The sequence below is a fragment of the Sceloporus occidentalis genome, unplaced genomic scaffold, assembly GCF_023333645.1.
Source record: "Sceloporus occidentalis isolate IW3139 unplaced genomic scaffold, rSceOcc1.0.p SCAF_370, whole genome shotgun sequence".
NCBI classification, from domain to species: Eukaryota; Metazoa; Chordata; class Lepidosauria; order Squamata; family Phrynosomatidae; genus Sceloporus; species Sceloporus occidentalis.
Genome location: NW_028317350.1, coordinates 165,707 through 181,697, shown reverse-complemented (window position 1 = coordinate 181,697; position 15,991 = coordinate 165,707). Strand labels below are relative to the sequence as shown.

The window sequence follows — 15,991 nt, the reverse complement described above, 5'->3', positions numbered from 1 at the left end:
ATGGATCACCTATGGATTATATTTTTGTTTTCAGAAAAAAAAATCTTAACTGTTTCAGTGCAGGGCAACACCCAAAACAGCTCCAAAAATCATTTTTTTCCCCTCCAAGCAAACTGTACAAAAATATACACAATGTCATTCAAACAAAGTTACTTTTTTTGCACAATAAATACAAAATAATATGTAAAAATCTGTACTGCCATGTCTCATCGGGGGAACTGTCTATCACTTACCCCTTTTTCCAACCCACTGTGACATTGTACCCAATTATCGCTGATTATTGATATATATTTTTTCATTATTCTATTGTAGGATGAAGAGTTTGGGCATGTTTACCCTGACAACGATCCTCTGGTTCTTGCTCGTTATTCCCCATGGCCTCCCACTTAATCCACACGACCCCAATGTCTGCAGTTACTGGGAAAGGTAAAAGAAAAAAATCACCTAGCCAGCATATTCTTTTATGAGCATAAGGCCAGTGTCGGGACACCAGGCTAGAATCACACAGGGAGGAAGCAGCTGCCTCTCGCATCTTCCTGCTATTAATCTGACAACTCGGGGTTAATCATTTCCCATCCTGTATACGAGCCTCCTTCAAAACAGAAAACAAATATTTTGTAAAGTGAAAAAAAAAACTAATAATAATAAAATATAACTTGGGAGTTGGATATTTGTGAAGAAAACACACTAATAATCAACTTTGCAAATTCTCTCTGGGATCACGGTTTCAACCAATCTCCGCTGAATGTATAGGTCAAAGGACCGGAAAACCCTGAGAGCAAGGGACCCGTGATCCCTACATTTTTTGGTCTGTTCTATAAAGAAATGTGTGGATGTATCGCCTCCTTGGTTCTTATTCCAGAATCATTTGTGAGACCTTGATCTAAACACAAGTATCTGGACAACAATTCTACATTCCTGGAAATAAAATCAATACCAGAATAGAACGCAAAGTTAACCATACAGCCAAGAGTTAGCCATTTGATGGTAACGGTTGCCTGTTTTATCCTAAACACTGCCAAATGCGTTGGTAAAATCCATCCGAACCCACGGTCTGTCTCGTGCCAACATGTTCTCTCTTCTTTAGCTTCACAACAGCTGTAAAGGAAGCTTATGCCCACCCGTACACCCAGCTATCGCCAGATTCTTGTGACGGCACCTGGAACTACTTTAAGACCTGCTCTCCACAAAAGTAAGGCATATTTTCCAGTTTTTGGGGTATGGATTGTGTTTTTTAGAGCTGCGTCCAACTAATAACAAATAATGGTCATTGCTGAAACATTTTGGTAGTACTGATAAACAGGGAGGTCCATAATTGTTTGGTATATTACAGTAAAACTTTGTTTGCCAATTTACGCTGTTCTGGTTACACACAGCTAAAACCTCTTCTGAGCTCCTATTCCCTCCTGCTTGAGCCGAGCTAGTTCATGATGTGAAAGCCAGAGAACAGTATCACATAGTTGCCTCATGCCTTCCATATGGATATATTCTTTATTCTCTGCTTTCAGGGGCAGGACTAGAAGCACAAAATAATCCTGGTACCCAGCATTCTAATTGATGCAAATCTTTTTTATTTAGGATTATATACAGAACTGCATACCGGCACGGGGTCAAAGTCGACTACAGGAAGAGATACAGATGTTGCCAAGGGTACTATGAAAGTAATGAGATCTGTGTCCGTAAGTCTATTTAAAAAAAATATATATATATATATTATACGGCTGCATGTTGGCGGCCTTACAGCTGTGGACCTCCTCGTCACTATTGTTCTGTTTGTGATTAGTAAAATAATCTCCGGTGTAAGGCTGATCATGAAGGGGGATCCCTGGCGTTTTAGGAAGCACAGACATACATTCCAATGAAAAGACAGATACATATTCCAAAGACCTTCTCTTTCACATATATACAGAAAACTCAACTCTTTGTAGCATTGCTATGAAACCTTGGGGGTGGTGTGACTTCAAATTTGTTCAAGCAGTGGAATAAAAAAAAGCTATGATCATCACAAGCCGCATGACAATTACACATCACCATGAAAGCCGAGCCAGGAGACAACAGTGCTGCAGGTTCATTGTACGGCCTTTTGGTTAGTGTTGCGGGGTAACCAAAATGTAGTTTTCATCTGTTGATGATACACTTATAAGTTAATAGCGTCTAAGAGAAAATCATCCTGCTGTAAAGAGAGGCGCAGGAACCAAAGTTTATTATTCCGAGATGGAATGTTGGAGATTAAGTTGTTGTATCAGAAAGGAGAAACTGGGAAACACTGGGAAATTTCACAATAATTAATTAAATTAACAATTATTTAAAGACTGGGGGAAACAATTTTCTGTTGCACTTGCTCTTACGAGTGAATGCAGCAGGAAGTTGGGTGTGCAAAGCAAAATATCTTCCCCCACCAGCCTAACTTTCAGCTGGGAAAGTACAAAACAAAAGAAAATCTAGACTCTCATGCTTTGTCCTTGTATGGTAATGTTTACACCAAGATTTCAATGTTTTAGGAGTCTCTTTAAAATAGGAAAGGCGTTTTAGTGTGATTTCTTCGTAATCGGGGAAGCAGACTCCATATCAGCGAAAGCAGTGGCTGCTGACGTGTTTCTACTAGAGAAGAAATGCTAAATGCCAGACACAATTATAGGGATTTGCTGGCTTCTTATCGCTGTGCTTCGTCCATCCTGCATCCTGATAGTGATTTGCAAAGAAGAACTCGTTTTCTAGGCTCGGTGCCCGCGTAAGAGATATTTCCATGGAGGTTTTCAGTATTTCTCTCTGTTGACTCTGGCAAACCATGAAGCGGCTCCCTGCTTGCCTTTTTGCTCTCTTCTATTGACCGACAGCAGCATTCCCACCTGGGATTTACACAGGCTGCCGATGATGCAAAAAAAAAAAAAAAATGAGGTCACTGTCGATCAAGACGGGTCAGCAGCATCATATGTGTTAAAATGGCTGCCTCTCTGGAGACGCAGCCAAATTCCAACCATAACAAAGAAATCTGTACTCATAATAAATAAAGGAAAGAGTAAAAATCACACTTTTTGGAAAAGAATAGTATTTTGTATACATTTCTGCTAGGAACTTGACAACCAGGCAACAGCCTATCAATGGCTGCTTTTGTGTCACATGACACATGTTATGCATACCCTTAAAAATGATGAAACTAAATCTTATATGATTAAAGAATTATTTCTGGTAAAGCTTTTAGCGTTCAGCAGAAACAGAAATGAAGTTTTTAATTTAACTTGGAAAAGTTAAATTCAGCATAGTAGGTGGGACGGCAACATGGAAATGTCAACAATATTTTCTATTCATCCTAATTTTAAAAATAAAATAAACAATGGAAGATATGACTGTACGAGACTTCAAAGCCAAAGGAAGTGTTTGTGCTCTAAGGGCTGCGAGTTCCTGTATCTGCCCTGTATAATTGCCCTATTCTAACAGTGCTGCCATCTCTTTAAACAGCTCATTGTACCCAGGAATGCGTGCACGGGCGCTGTGTGGCCCCCGACCAATGCCAGTGTGAGCCAGGCTGGAGGGGAAAAGACTGCTCCAGTGGTGAGTATGAGACAACATTGGTAAATATTCTATATCTAATCAGTTTAATGTCTTGAAGTTCTCTCCTTTCTCCTCACCCCACCTTCCAAAGATGGCCTGAAGCAACCAGCAACTTAATAACATGATGAGGAGGAATAAGCAAGCAGTTCTTGAGAACCAGTCAGCAACAATCAGTAACTTAACAATATGGGAGAGGTAGAAGAAGTGAAAGATCTGCTTTTAGAATTTGTTAGCATGGATAATCAGGGTGACACTGACAATGTTGTGTTAGTTTAGTAAATGTTTTCCCCTTAAGAAAACAAAAATGTGATTTTTGAGTTAGTTATCATTACTTAAAAAATAAGAGCCGCTCCTGGGCTCATAGAATACAACCTTTTGTAGCTCCATTGCCAACTTAAAAGTAAATATTTTGATAAGGTATTTACTTTTTATTATATTATTATAAAATTATTATTATATAATATTTTATTATTTTTGCAATGCAAGCGTTCCGTAAACCCGAACCACTTTGTGTTCTAAAAACACAGAACAACCTTAGGAAGACCCCACCAGACTTCCAAACGATTATTTTACTTTGGGAGAGGACAATTAATTTTCTTTCTTCTTTACCACCCGCCTCTAAATTCAATTTAAATTAAGATGAATTTAGTTATCAGCCTTGGGGTGAGAATATGGTCCACGTGTTACCATTGATTTTTTTTTAAACAGGAAAGGCTTTTGAATAATTCTACAGTTTTTTTATTTAAAAAAAGCTGTTTAGTACCCTTGGGGTTTACTAAAATATTTGGGCAGCGTGCCTATCATTTTGTCCAATCTCACAACTTTTAACCGTCGACAGTCATGACAAACAGATATTAGTGGTCAGGACAAACTGTTCCCACGCATTCTAATCTCCCGAAGGGGTTCTGCACTTTTAATACGAGAAATTATTTTGGGAAATGTAAATAGAAATGTTCTCATAGTAACACTTGGGTCCTTTCGTTAAAGTGACTACTTCAGGCTTCCTCGTCTGTTATAATGCAAAGTTCTCCACATAGGTAACTAGTTCCTTACAGAGTAGTGATGAGAGTGGAAATCTATGACAGAAGCCGATAATAGAAGGAGGCTCATGGCTACTTATCAACAATGATAATGTATTTAAAGAGATACATTTTGCTTAGGGGATCATGGTCACCAGACCAGGGAATAAATAATAGGACAAATCTCAAAATTAAATATATATTTTTTAAAGGAAAAAATGTATCTACTATTATGTTTCCAATGTGTAGTATTTCAGGAGAGCCACATTTGGGGAGCCCACTCCAATTTGATCCAACTAAGCCATTTCTGAGCATGCGGCACCCAGTTCTTACCTTTTATAGTCAGTGGATCTAGGGGGCTATTCAAGGGTTAAGTATATAATATACGATATGAATTATGAGTCCTGCTTTATACTCCATGGAGGAACTGTGGAGCATATTGACAACAGCGAGGTTTGCAGGAAAGTTGTAGCTTCAGATCCCTGCTTACCTTTTCTCTCATTAGGATTGATCTTCTCCAAGAAGGATTTGGCTCTGCATAATGTATAGTTCAATCTATGATGAGTGACCAAGAAATCTCACCGATTTCACAATATATTATACAGGACCAGCCAAGCTCCTCTTGGACTTTTACAATAAATAGAGAAGTCAAGGAGTGGAAACCACAGATCTCTTGAAAATTCCCACTTCAGTGTGCCGTATATTGCTCTGCACAAATCATTAAATAATAATTCTGATTTCCAGCTTGTGGCGACCACGTCTGGGGTCCGAAGTGCAACGATACCTGTTCGTGCCATAACAATGGAGTGTGTGACGCCATTTCCGGATCTTGCATATGCCCAGCGGGTTATAAGGACCCCCTCTGCCAGAAACCCTGTGACCCAGGAACGTACGGGATCAGCTGCTCGCTCGACTGTCAGTGCACAAATGGGGCAACATGTGATCCTGAAGATGGGACCTGCCTCTGCCCCGAGGGGTACACAGGACCATAGTGAGTCCACACCAACTATAAGCACTAAGCACGCTAAGTACCTAGCTTACCTTTAAAAAACACAAAAAATAGAAAAAGCCGACACTAGACAAAGATTATTAAGGCTGGCTACAAACCAATATTCTGCAAAAGCAAGAATTTTTGTTATTGGAATTGAAGCCTAGTTGCAGCTAAATATTAAAGGATATCCCCCCACAGAGTCTGAGTCACAAACAATATATATTTCAAATTCAGAGCAAACCCCAGGGGCCATGTTCACATACGATGAATATTATTATTGTCATCATCATCATCATCATCATCATATTCTGCTCTGATCCCAGCTGTGAAATCCGCTGTACAGAAATTCAGCCGTCCAAATATGTCTGCCCAGAACACTGTCCGTGTCAAAGTGGAGGGATCTGTAATCAGAGCACTGGAGGCTGCAGCTGCCCCCCAGGATGGATGGTAAGAAATTGAGAAAAATAATCTGTATTTTACGTGGCCAAAAAGATCCAGTGCTTGATATCCTTGCAGCTTTCCGCGTGAGACAAGTGCAAGACGTGTGTTCCGATTCTAAATGTGTCATGATAAGTTTTTGAAATGTCAAAACATAAGGTTCCCCAGAGGTGTTGCCCTCAGGGGAGTTTTTCCCCTCCACTAACAATATCACCACAATGTTTTTCTGTTGGTTACACATGCGAAATTGCGTGGCCACATAATACAGTAATAAAATAAGACTGCCTGTGAAGATGGCCCCACATCAGAAACATTGCCCTAGAAGATCCACACTATATCCCTGTGTCACATTTACCACAAGGGCTAGATGTGTCCTAATATAGCCTAAAATATGTTTTAATTATTATTCAGTAAATAATAATCTTGAAGATTCTTTCCTCTTCTAACGTCCATGCATTGTATTTAACCTTCCCCTCCTCAGGGCCCAATCTGCTCCATACCCTGTCCAGAAGGTTTCTTTGGACCCAACTGTGAACAGGAATGCCTTTGTCACAATCGTGGGCAGTGTGACCCACGGACCGGCCAATGCCACTGCTCTCTGGGGTTCACCGGGGGAAGGTGAGTGAAGAATTCATGTTAACAAAGCATAAAAGGCAAACATTCTAAACCTATTCTAACATAACCAACCAATCAAACCTTAATTACAATAATGTTGGCATAAGTGTCCCTTTCCAACATGTGAACACAAATACTTAAAGATCCCGTAGGTTCTTTCATATCTTATAGACCCCATCACTCGCCCTAGACTAGAAGAAATAACAGTTCTAGTCTGTATAGACAATCCTAAAATATAGAATTTTACTTTTCCAAATTTGATTGCCAAGAGCTTGCTGGAAAATATGATGAGTGCAAAGGTTGGAGCTCACAGCTGTAAATCCCCTTAAGGCGCCTGAAAGCCAAGCGTTGAATAGCATAGTAACAGTATCTGAGGTTTGCACATGTGATTGGAGGTCACCACAATATACAGGATCTGTTGTCACACAAATTGGTAGCTTTAAACAGAAGCTGGGCTTGTTTGTATAAATTATTACTGTAAAAGAATCATCTCCTATATCATCCAATATGTCTCATACTGAATTAAAGAGATACCGTCTAAAAGAGTTTATTCATCTAAATTGAATCTAGTATACAGTAAAAAATCTTTGTTAGGATTATATTCTATACTTTCTTCGTACCTGCCTGCTGTCGTTCTTTGGCTTGACAGATGACATTTAGTTTTGGGCTGAATAATAATGGTTTTATTATTTAAGCTCCACTGTCTTCTGTATGCAGGTTGTGAAACCATTTTTTGTTTTGCACGGTATTTCAATTTCCTGACATTGTACCTCTCCCTTGCCTATATATTATGCTTCCCTACAATGGTCCCCGTCCACAGCTGCCGGGAGGAGTGTCCAATTGGGAAATACGGCAGGGACTGCGGAGAGGTCTGCGATTGCCTGCACGCCGTGCGCTGTTTTCACATTGACGGGGCGTGCATGTGCGCGGCCGGCTTCCAGGGGGAGAAGTGCGAGGAGCGAATGTGCTCCCCTGACCGCTATGGGGTACATTGCAACATGCGCTGTCGGTGTGACCCCCTGCACACTTTGAGGTAAGAACCCATTACCCTGATGGGACATATAGATGCTGCTAAATTAAATAAAATCCATTATTCCTCTCCTAAATGCTTCACTAAGTAAAGATAAGACAAACACCTGCATGCCATCCCTATTTGTGTTCAGCTGTCACCCAATGAGCGGAGAATGTACGTGCAAAAGCGGCTGGGCCGGACTCTACTGCAACGAGACCTGTCCTCAGGGGTCCTACGGAACAAACTGCCAAGAGCCCTGTCTGTGTCTTAACGGGGGGTCCTGCAACAGCGAGACTGGGAAATGCATCTGTGCCCCTGGATTTACGGTAAGGGCAATCAACATTATTCAGAGTTATATAAAAAATATAATATATATATATCACATAAAAAATATAAAAAAAAACACACAAAAGAAAAACTAATTCATGAAAAAAACAACAACGGATACATTTCAATCAAAAATTTTAAAGTAAAAAGACTACTTGGATTGAGAAATAATTATAATTAATTTAGAATTATATTTTTTTCTCATTTAAGTCATACAGACCCTCTATACAGAAAGTTTATATTAAAAATTTTGCTTTTATGTTTTTTAAACTTCTTTCTAATAAAAATTCACTGCCGGATTTCCACTTTTTCCTTCACTCCAGTCACACACTCAAAAAACCTCTCGGAAATTACGATTAACAAAAAAAAACATCAACATATAAATCAACATATAAATCATTATGGAGTCTGTGACTAATTGAGATATAAATTTGTTTCAGGGTACACAGTGTTCTAATTACTGCCCAGAGGACTCGTATGGCCCAAAATGTTCTCAGACCTGCAAGTGCAAAAACTACCTTTCGTGTTCCCCGATCGACGGCTCTTGTGTGTGTAAGGAAGGTAGGCTCCAAGCTAACGACCTTTAAATAAATTATTGGATAGAAAGGACAACTGAAAAATTATCATTTTTATTCATTATATGAACTGATAATTATCATGGACTTTCACTGAAAGAGGATACCGTGTAGCATGTGCTTTTATAAAAGGTGTCAGGTAAGAAGCTGTCAACGGTATCACTAACTTCTGTATTTTCATTCATTGGTATTTAATTTGATAAAAACATAAAAACGGCAGAGGGTTAATACCTTTTAGGTTTACAGCAGAATTAAACTGAAGGAAGTGAATTAAAATAGATGTTTGATTTTTACTTGGTAGCTACAGGCTTATGTCTCTAGATATTTCTATTAATTTAGGATAAAGAGTATCTCTGAGCAGGTCCATAAGTCCCCGTGATTTAGTACACCTCGGACGGTTTCCATATCCATATCCGCGCTTCGTATAAAGCAACAAAGACCAATCAACAAAGCCGTGGTCATTATAGTTGATTCCATAGCGCTGTTACAATAGGGAGAGTGAAAAGTAATAAAAATGAATGCTCGTTAGGACATACTGGTACGGAAGGAGAAGGCATCCCCGGTCTTGCCGGCTTACTATTTCCTTTACCTTTTACAGGGTGGCAAAAGGGGGACTGCTCATCACCCTGTCCCAAGGGAAGCTGGGGCTTCAACTGCAACAGAACGTGTCAGTGCGAAAACGGGGCTTCTTGCAGCCCTGTCAGCGGCTCGTGTTCCTGCGCCGCCGGGTGGTACGGGGAGACGTGCAGCCAGCCATGCAAGGTACCGGTGGAGGTCTCATATACTGCATAACTATCGTATACCGTGTTATTTCCACCTGCAGTCATCCACCTGCTTGAGCTGACTGCCTATTACCAACTGCTTTATCCGCGTAAGAGTGTCTTAAGTTTACCAACAAATTTTGTTATCTCCTCTGCTTTTAGTCGGGAAGTTTCGGGCTCGGGTGCAGCCAGCGCTGTGACTGCAAACACTCGGACGGCTGTGACCCTGTCACCGGCCAGTGCCAATGTTTACCAGGATGGACAGGTGAGTGGACAAGGCAGAAATCAAAGGGAAAGCAAACCATATTTATTCTATCATTTCCAGTAAATCTACCTGGATCAGTCAGCAGTGTTTGGGGCATCAATGAGCCCATAGGCGCCCTATTAGTAAACCTAGTTATAGTTTTTATTTACACACAAAATATTATTTAGTGACGTAAACGTTCCCAGCCACAGATAATTACATTTTAGCGTCTCTCTCTTCGTTCTCCCGCAGGGATACAATGTGACCAGAGCTGCGAAGACGGGCTTTGGGGCAGGAATTGCAACATGTCGTGTGCCTGTAAAAACGGGGGGATCTGCTCTCCGGAGGACGGGACGTGCACCTGCCTGGCTGGCTTTCAAGGGCAAACCTGTGAGAATCGTAAGACCAGCTTCCTTATCTTTTCCCTGAACTCAGTAATGATGCACATAATGGCAGATAAAAAACATCTTGCCAGACTAAGACAGGGTTCATCTACGTAGTAACTGAAGATTAGCGAACTCAAGTCAATATCAAGACACATTAATGAATCCTTTTCACACAGTATGAAAGTAACATTATACATGGAGCCTGACATCGACTTTTAAACATTCCAGGCTTAGAATTCTTCAGGTTCTGGTTTTACGCAGTAACCCGACCCATGTATTTCATGCTCTTCCGCTGCAGAGTGCCCACCTGGACGATATGGCAAGAAATGTGCCCTGATCTGCAAATGCTCCAACTTCTCCACCTGCAACCCTGTCGATGGCTCCTGCAAATGTTTCCCTGGATGGAAAGGAAGCGACTGCTCAGAGGGTAAGGAGCATATATCCATGCATTACTAACCAAGGGAAGATCACAAAGTGACCTGCAGACTTTTCCCACAAGCTACTTGATGACATAATTCTTCTACAGGATGCCTCACTCAGTTACACAAATAGCCAGCAATAGGACATAGACTCACTTAAAAAGTCTGGGTAAAGTCCTGTCCCATTAGCCTGCTCTCTAACCATACCCCCCCAAAGCAAAAGCGTCCCTTTTTGGCAATTTGAAATGTATGTAGGTCTACGATATCCGATTGATGTCGATGTCGATGCTAGGAGAGGTTGTGTGGATCATGTAATGCTTTCTCTCTCTCTACAAACAGCCTGCGTTCAGGGATTTTGGGGCAAGGATTGCTCCAGCATCTGCTACTGCCAACACGGAGGCCACTGCAGTCCGTCGGACGGGGGGTGCACATGTTCCGCCGGATGGACTGGGAAGTCCTGCTCCGAAGGTAGGCTTTCTTCTCTCTTCTCGTCTCTGCTCACAATAAACATTCATTGCATGTGCTAGAGAATGCAGGGATCGCACTGGCAGCATTGTGCAGAATCCTTACATAGTATACATCTAAATCTATCAATCCCCTACATGTCTAGCTGCTTTATTCTGGAAACATGTATAAGAGATGAACAAGTAGATGTCCAGAGATTTTGTCTGTAGCTTTTATCAGGCATTTTGTTATTGAGGACTCAAGCGCATAAGATGAGAAAGCCCAGCAGTGGCTTTACCATAATGTAGCTCTCTCTGTGTTTCCTGCGAGTAGCCTGCCCCCTTGGGACATACGGAGAGAAGTGCATGCATAAGTGCAAGTGTCAGAATGGTGCGGAGTGCGATCAGATCACTGGGAAGTGCGTCTGTCTCCCTGGATATCACGGGCCCTTCTGCGACTTGAGTAAGTGACCAGCGTATAAGCATACTCCCTTAAACATTATTGGGGGGAAACGGGGTGACATTAAAATTTTTGCAGCCCTCTAATGGGCTCAATGGTTTCATTACTGAGTGACCCTATCTACGTTTCCTTCCCCAGAGTGCCCGGCCAGAACCTACGGGCTAAAATGCCACCAAGTGTGTGAATGTCTTAACAATGCCACCTGCCACCATGTCACCGGCAGCTGCCAGTGTGACGTCGGGTGGTCCGGAACCCACTGCGAGAAAGGTAGGTACACGCAGTGCCACTTTGTCTACGACCAATACCAATAACCATTACACATGGTTTATGATGGAACTAGTGATGCTGACCCATGAATGCAAATTAAAACCAAAATGTCTGTATTCTTTCTGCCCAGCCCTTAACGTGGATGTGCCCTTTACTATGGTACCGAAGACATCAATGGGCACGGACTCTCTTGGACCCATGCTTGGCATCATCGCCCTGGTCATCTTGGTGGTGGCGCTAATCAGCTTCTTCCTGTGTTATCGACACTGGCAGAAGGACAAAGAAAGCCGCAGTCTGGCCGTGGCCTACACCGCCACGAGACCTGCCAGTTCCGTGTATGAAGTGCCTGGTAAGTAAACACGTCTTAGAAACATAAGGCAATGCAGCCTCTCCCATCTTGGATTGGCTGTTGGACCGTTCCCATAGTCTATGTTTCTATAGCTTTACTTTACAGAACTGGTAAGTGGAACAGTAGAAGTGGTAGAAGCCATTATTTCTTTTAATATATGCTAAATTCTACATGGTCCCCAAGCTGACCAGCAGATTTCCCTTGTCCCTTTGTCTTAAGTCATAATTCTTTTGTATATTCTGTGCAAGTCAGTGCATTTACTGTGGTTTTTGGGCAGATGTTCCACCCGGCTACACGCACTATTACTCCAATCCCAGTTACCATACGCTGTCCCAGTGCGGTCCCATCCCTCCACCACCTCCATTAAATCAGGAGAGACCCGGCTCTAAGAAGGTAAGAACGAGCTTGATAGTAGAATTATTTTGGTTGCTACTCCTACCCAAATTCTTGCAAAGCCATTAAACAGAAGGTGTCCCTTACTTAAAAATAAGTACAAATAAAGAATTTCATGTCAAATTCCAATACTTTCAGAATTCTAGACAATGGCAGGGGGTGACTTAATGACATCCTCATCCTGACCATGTTTCATTGTGAAACAATTAAGACTTGGCCCTAGTAGTGGCCACCCCAGTGGCCTGAGTTGCAAAATGTCCTTTAAAAAGCATTTAGTATTGTATCATTTTATAGAACAAACACCGAAAAATAGTTACCTGCGCACTATCCCAAACACCTCTGCTTATATAGACAAATGGAGGTTTTTAGTTTCACTCCAATGGCCATTAAAATGGAAGCTCGCCTGCCACGTCACGGCAAACCTCTTAGGCGAGTCCTACACTGAACAATTCACCTCGCTGCTGTGAGCTAAAGGTAAAAATCTCTAATGAGACAAAGAGGGGTATTCTCTAAATATATATCTCTCTCTTGTATAGTGTATAGTGAATACTATAGCCGTTGCTGCCGCCCAAGAATGATGGGAGTTTGAGCGCAGGGCTTTCTCTTGTGTGTTGTATCATTTTATACAGAATTCTTCCGATGCCTTATGACGTAATATTCCACAACAATGTAACCTCCATTAATGATTTTTTTATCCCAGAATGTGATCCGTAACCCACACATCTCCAAAGTGAAGAGCACGGACAGAGAGCGACCAGGAGCCTGCGGGCCGGATTTTAATGCCACGTTACCCGCAGACTGGAAACACCAAAGTGGGCCATTGAACCCAAAAGACCAAGGTAAGTGAAAATCGATCGAAAAGCACCTTAGTGATTATCCCCCAAGTGCTTTCATTTGTTTAAATGATGGCTCTTTTGTTTCAGTTTACTAAATGTCATGTTGTTCTTTATTTCGTACTTGTTATCTCAATCTGATCTTAGGAGGCTACAGGGTGGATAGAAGTTACAGCTATAGTAACAGTGTGGGCATCTACTACAACAGGGGAAATGGTGAGTATAGAAAATACGACAGTGACGGTTTGTTTTAGAGAACCAACGCTACCAACAGCGTCGACAACAGCTAGTCTTCCATTCACACAAAGCTACTGTCCTGTTTATATGGCCACTCTCCATTACTTGGGTAGCCTGAGACAGTCATAGTCTTTAACGTTAAGGGACTGTGGTAGTCATAGACTTTCCCCACTGAGGAATTAGTACTCATTGTTGACCACCTAACAATCCTGAATTGAAACAGAAGCTGTATTATATATTAAAATACATTGTATAAGCAAAACAAATCTCAGAGGTATTCATAGGACCTTCAGTAATAAATTCCAGGCTACGATGAACTTCATAACGTTTTGGGCTCCTCTCTGACCTGCGCCAGTTTGAGAACAATTATGTCCAAAACATAAGAGAAAATCAGGAGAAAAGAACATGTGTTCTTGCAATTTACCCCCCTCCGAGTTAGATGATTTTTTTTTTCTTCTTTCTTCGTTCTAGATTATGTCAAAGATTCAACTCTGAGCACAAGCAACAGTTCATTGAACAGCGAGAATCCTTATGCCACCATTAAAGATCTCCCAATGCTTCTGGCCAGGCCCTCGGAGGGAAACTACATGGAGATGAAGTCTCCGGTGCATCGAGAATTGTCCTACGCGGAGATCGGTCTCTTTGATGAAGATGCCGTGTACGAGCAAGACCAAAAAGAAGAAGGTAACGTCCACCAGACAGGTCAAGAAGCCTGATGGGTTGTATTTTTAAAATGGAGTCTTAACGGACCTCTTATTGGGCCAATGTCGGAAAAAAGATGTCAGGTTTCATGAACTTTCGGGATCTTAGTCTTTAGTTTCCATCTGAAAAAGATCCCTGATACACCAAGAGCTCACCGTTTCCCACATGGCCCATGACCATTAAAAGGTGTCAAGTTCAACTTGGTTTGTCTACATGCGTCTGGGGTCAAAGCCCTTATCTCGGCAGCCATTATGAATAAATGTTTATCTACAGACACGTTACTTCCATTAAAAAAAGGAGTTAAATATTTTAAGGGCTTGATTTGATTAAAAAGTTTTGTCACATTAGTTTTTGCATGTATTTTGCTTTCCTTCGGGTATCTGGGTTAGCAGTTTTATTTCACTTTGATGCGTTTGCCTGACGTCTGTTTAAATACACATTTTTAATAATTAGCCTTTTTTTAAACTAGTTTTATTATCTATCCATGTTTTACGGAACAACAACTCCTTGTGGACACCCCTGTATCTACAAGCGTGGTTTTCCTACCAATGACTTCCTCCTCTTTTAATGTGTGGTTACCAATGGTTCCATTTTTTTTGAAGAATTCATTAAATTTGCTGTCTTTTAATTTCCCAGAAAGTTTAGTTCGAGGAGCAGGGATGATGACCAGCAGCCCGAGAAACAGTGCCACGCCAAGCCATTACGACTCGCCCAAGAACAGCCACATTCCCAGCCATTATGACATGCCCCCCGTCCGTCAATACCCTCCTACACCTCCAGCAAAGCGCCAAGCCCGATGAGGACTTATTATTATAACATTTGTTTTTTCTTTATGGACTTCAGGAGTCGTTCTTTAGACCTAACTGAGAAACGGGTCTCTGCCCAAGCTGGACTTTTAGGGGCATGTGCGTTACTTTGTTACTGGGAGAAAAAAAATCTTTTTCCACATCTGTTCTATGGAAACTTAGAATTGGATCTTTCCAAGGAGAAATAATAGATTTTGCCAAACTTGATTTTTGAGTAAAACGGCTCAATTTCACTGTGAATTAAAACAAGGAGGCAGAATTTTTCTCCTGGATAACTTGGGTGTAAATATCGTAGCATAAGCCAGTTTATAAGCAGCTGGCTGGTTTCCGGCGTATGGAAGGACCACTCTTGAGAAGTTGTCTGTGGTGTTTAATACAACAGATGATTGTGATTAATAATCAGGACTAAGGAATACATCTGTGCTTACTAAACTATCTATATTCCGTTAGGTGGCCCAGAGGTATTATGCCACCCCATAAAAATATAAGAACCTTTCCAGGACAGGAGAGACATTGAAAATAACCATCCACGAACTCGGGAGACCTGATTTTCCATTCTTGGTCTTGGAAAAGCTACAGAAATAATAAACCTCTGTTAATGCAGAGCCAGGCTGACCAAAGTTACTCTTAAAATGTCCAACAAGGGCAAGGAAGAATTTCCATCCAGCCTGGGAAGCAATAACATGGTGGAGGATCCCATGTTCGTAAGCACTCTGTTGCATTTTTATCGTCGCCGGTTGGAAGACTAGATGGGCCCTTTTTGCCATGAAATCTTGTGTTTCTTATGTTTATGCTAAAGAGAAATGGTTGCAGAAACTCTTAACACTGGTGGTATAGCACAGGAGCTGGTAGGTCTGGGTCGACCCTCGTTCTCCTGCTCTTCTGAGTTGCAAGGGTCACATATCGGTGTGGTTGCCGGCAAAAGAGAGTTCTGTGTAGATGGAGGAATGAAACTCCCACTCTCAAAAGAAAAGCACTACAAAGCTAACACATTGCTAACACAAAGATAACACATGTAAGAGGCTACGAAGAGACCCATGGGACACTGTCCAGTCACAGCCATGTCACACCAATGGACTGATACATTATTACAGTTTAGTTTGTTCCTGAGAAGCATTTGCCTCCACTGTACTACAAACCATTGCAGTCCTCTTCTGTAACA

General features: G+C 41.5%; 1 protein-coding gene across 1 annotated transcript; it reads left to right on the top strand.

The window, feature by feature from the left end:
• The first annotated feature begins 313 nt into the window (after positions 1–313).
• Positions 314–14,823, top strand: LOC149273520 (platelet endothelial aggregation receptor 1-like). The gene is made up of 22 exons (XM_089506206.1): positions 314–426; positions 1,088–1,192; positions 1,579–1,679; positions 3,460–3,552; positions 5,316–5,562; positions 5,886–6,009; positions 6,482–6,618; positions 7,436–7,648; positions 7,779–7,953; positions 8,395–8,515; positions 9,128–9,291; positions 9,453–9,555; positions 9,787–9,933; positions 10,219–10,347; positions 11,117–11,245; positions 11,381–11,509; positions 11,640–11,858; positions 12,136–12,251; positions 12,952–13,090; positions 13,232–13,300; positions 13,793–14,005; positions 14,660–14,823. The coding sequence occupies exons 1-22, from the start codon at positions 314–316 to the stop codon at positions 14,821–14,823; spliced, it is 3,150 nt and encodes a 1,049-aa protein (XP_089362332.1).
• Positions 14,824–15,991: the final 1,168 nt, after the last annotated feature.

Excerpts from the sequence above, each read along its gene's own strand:
- LOC149273520 (XM_089506206.1), top strand. The coding sequence starts at position 314 with ATGAAGAGTTTGGGCATGTTTACCCTGACAACGATCCTCTGGTTCTTG. Across the intron at positions 13,091-13,231 it reads ATTGAACCCAAAAGACCAAG|GAGGCTACAGGGTGGATAGA; the intron begins GTAAGTGAAAAT and ends ATCTGATCTTAG. Across the intron at positions 13,301-13,792 it reads CTACTACAACAGGGGAAATG|ATTATGTCAAAGATTCAACT; the intron begins GTGAGTATAGAA and ends TCTTCGTTCTAG.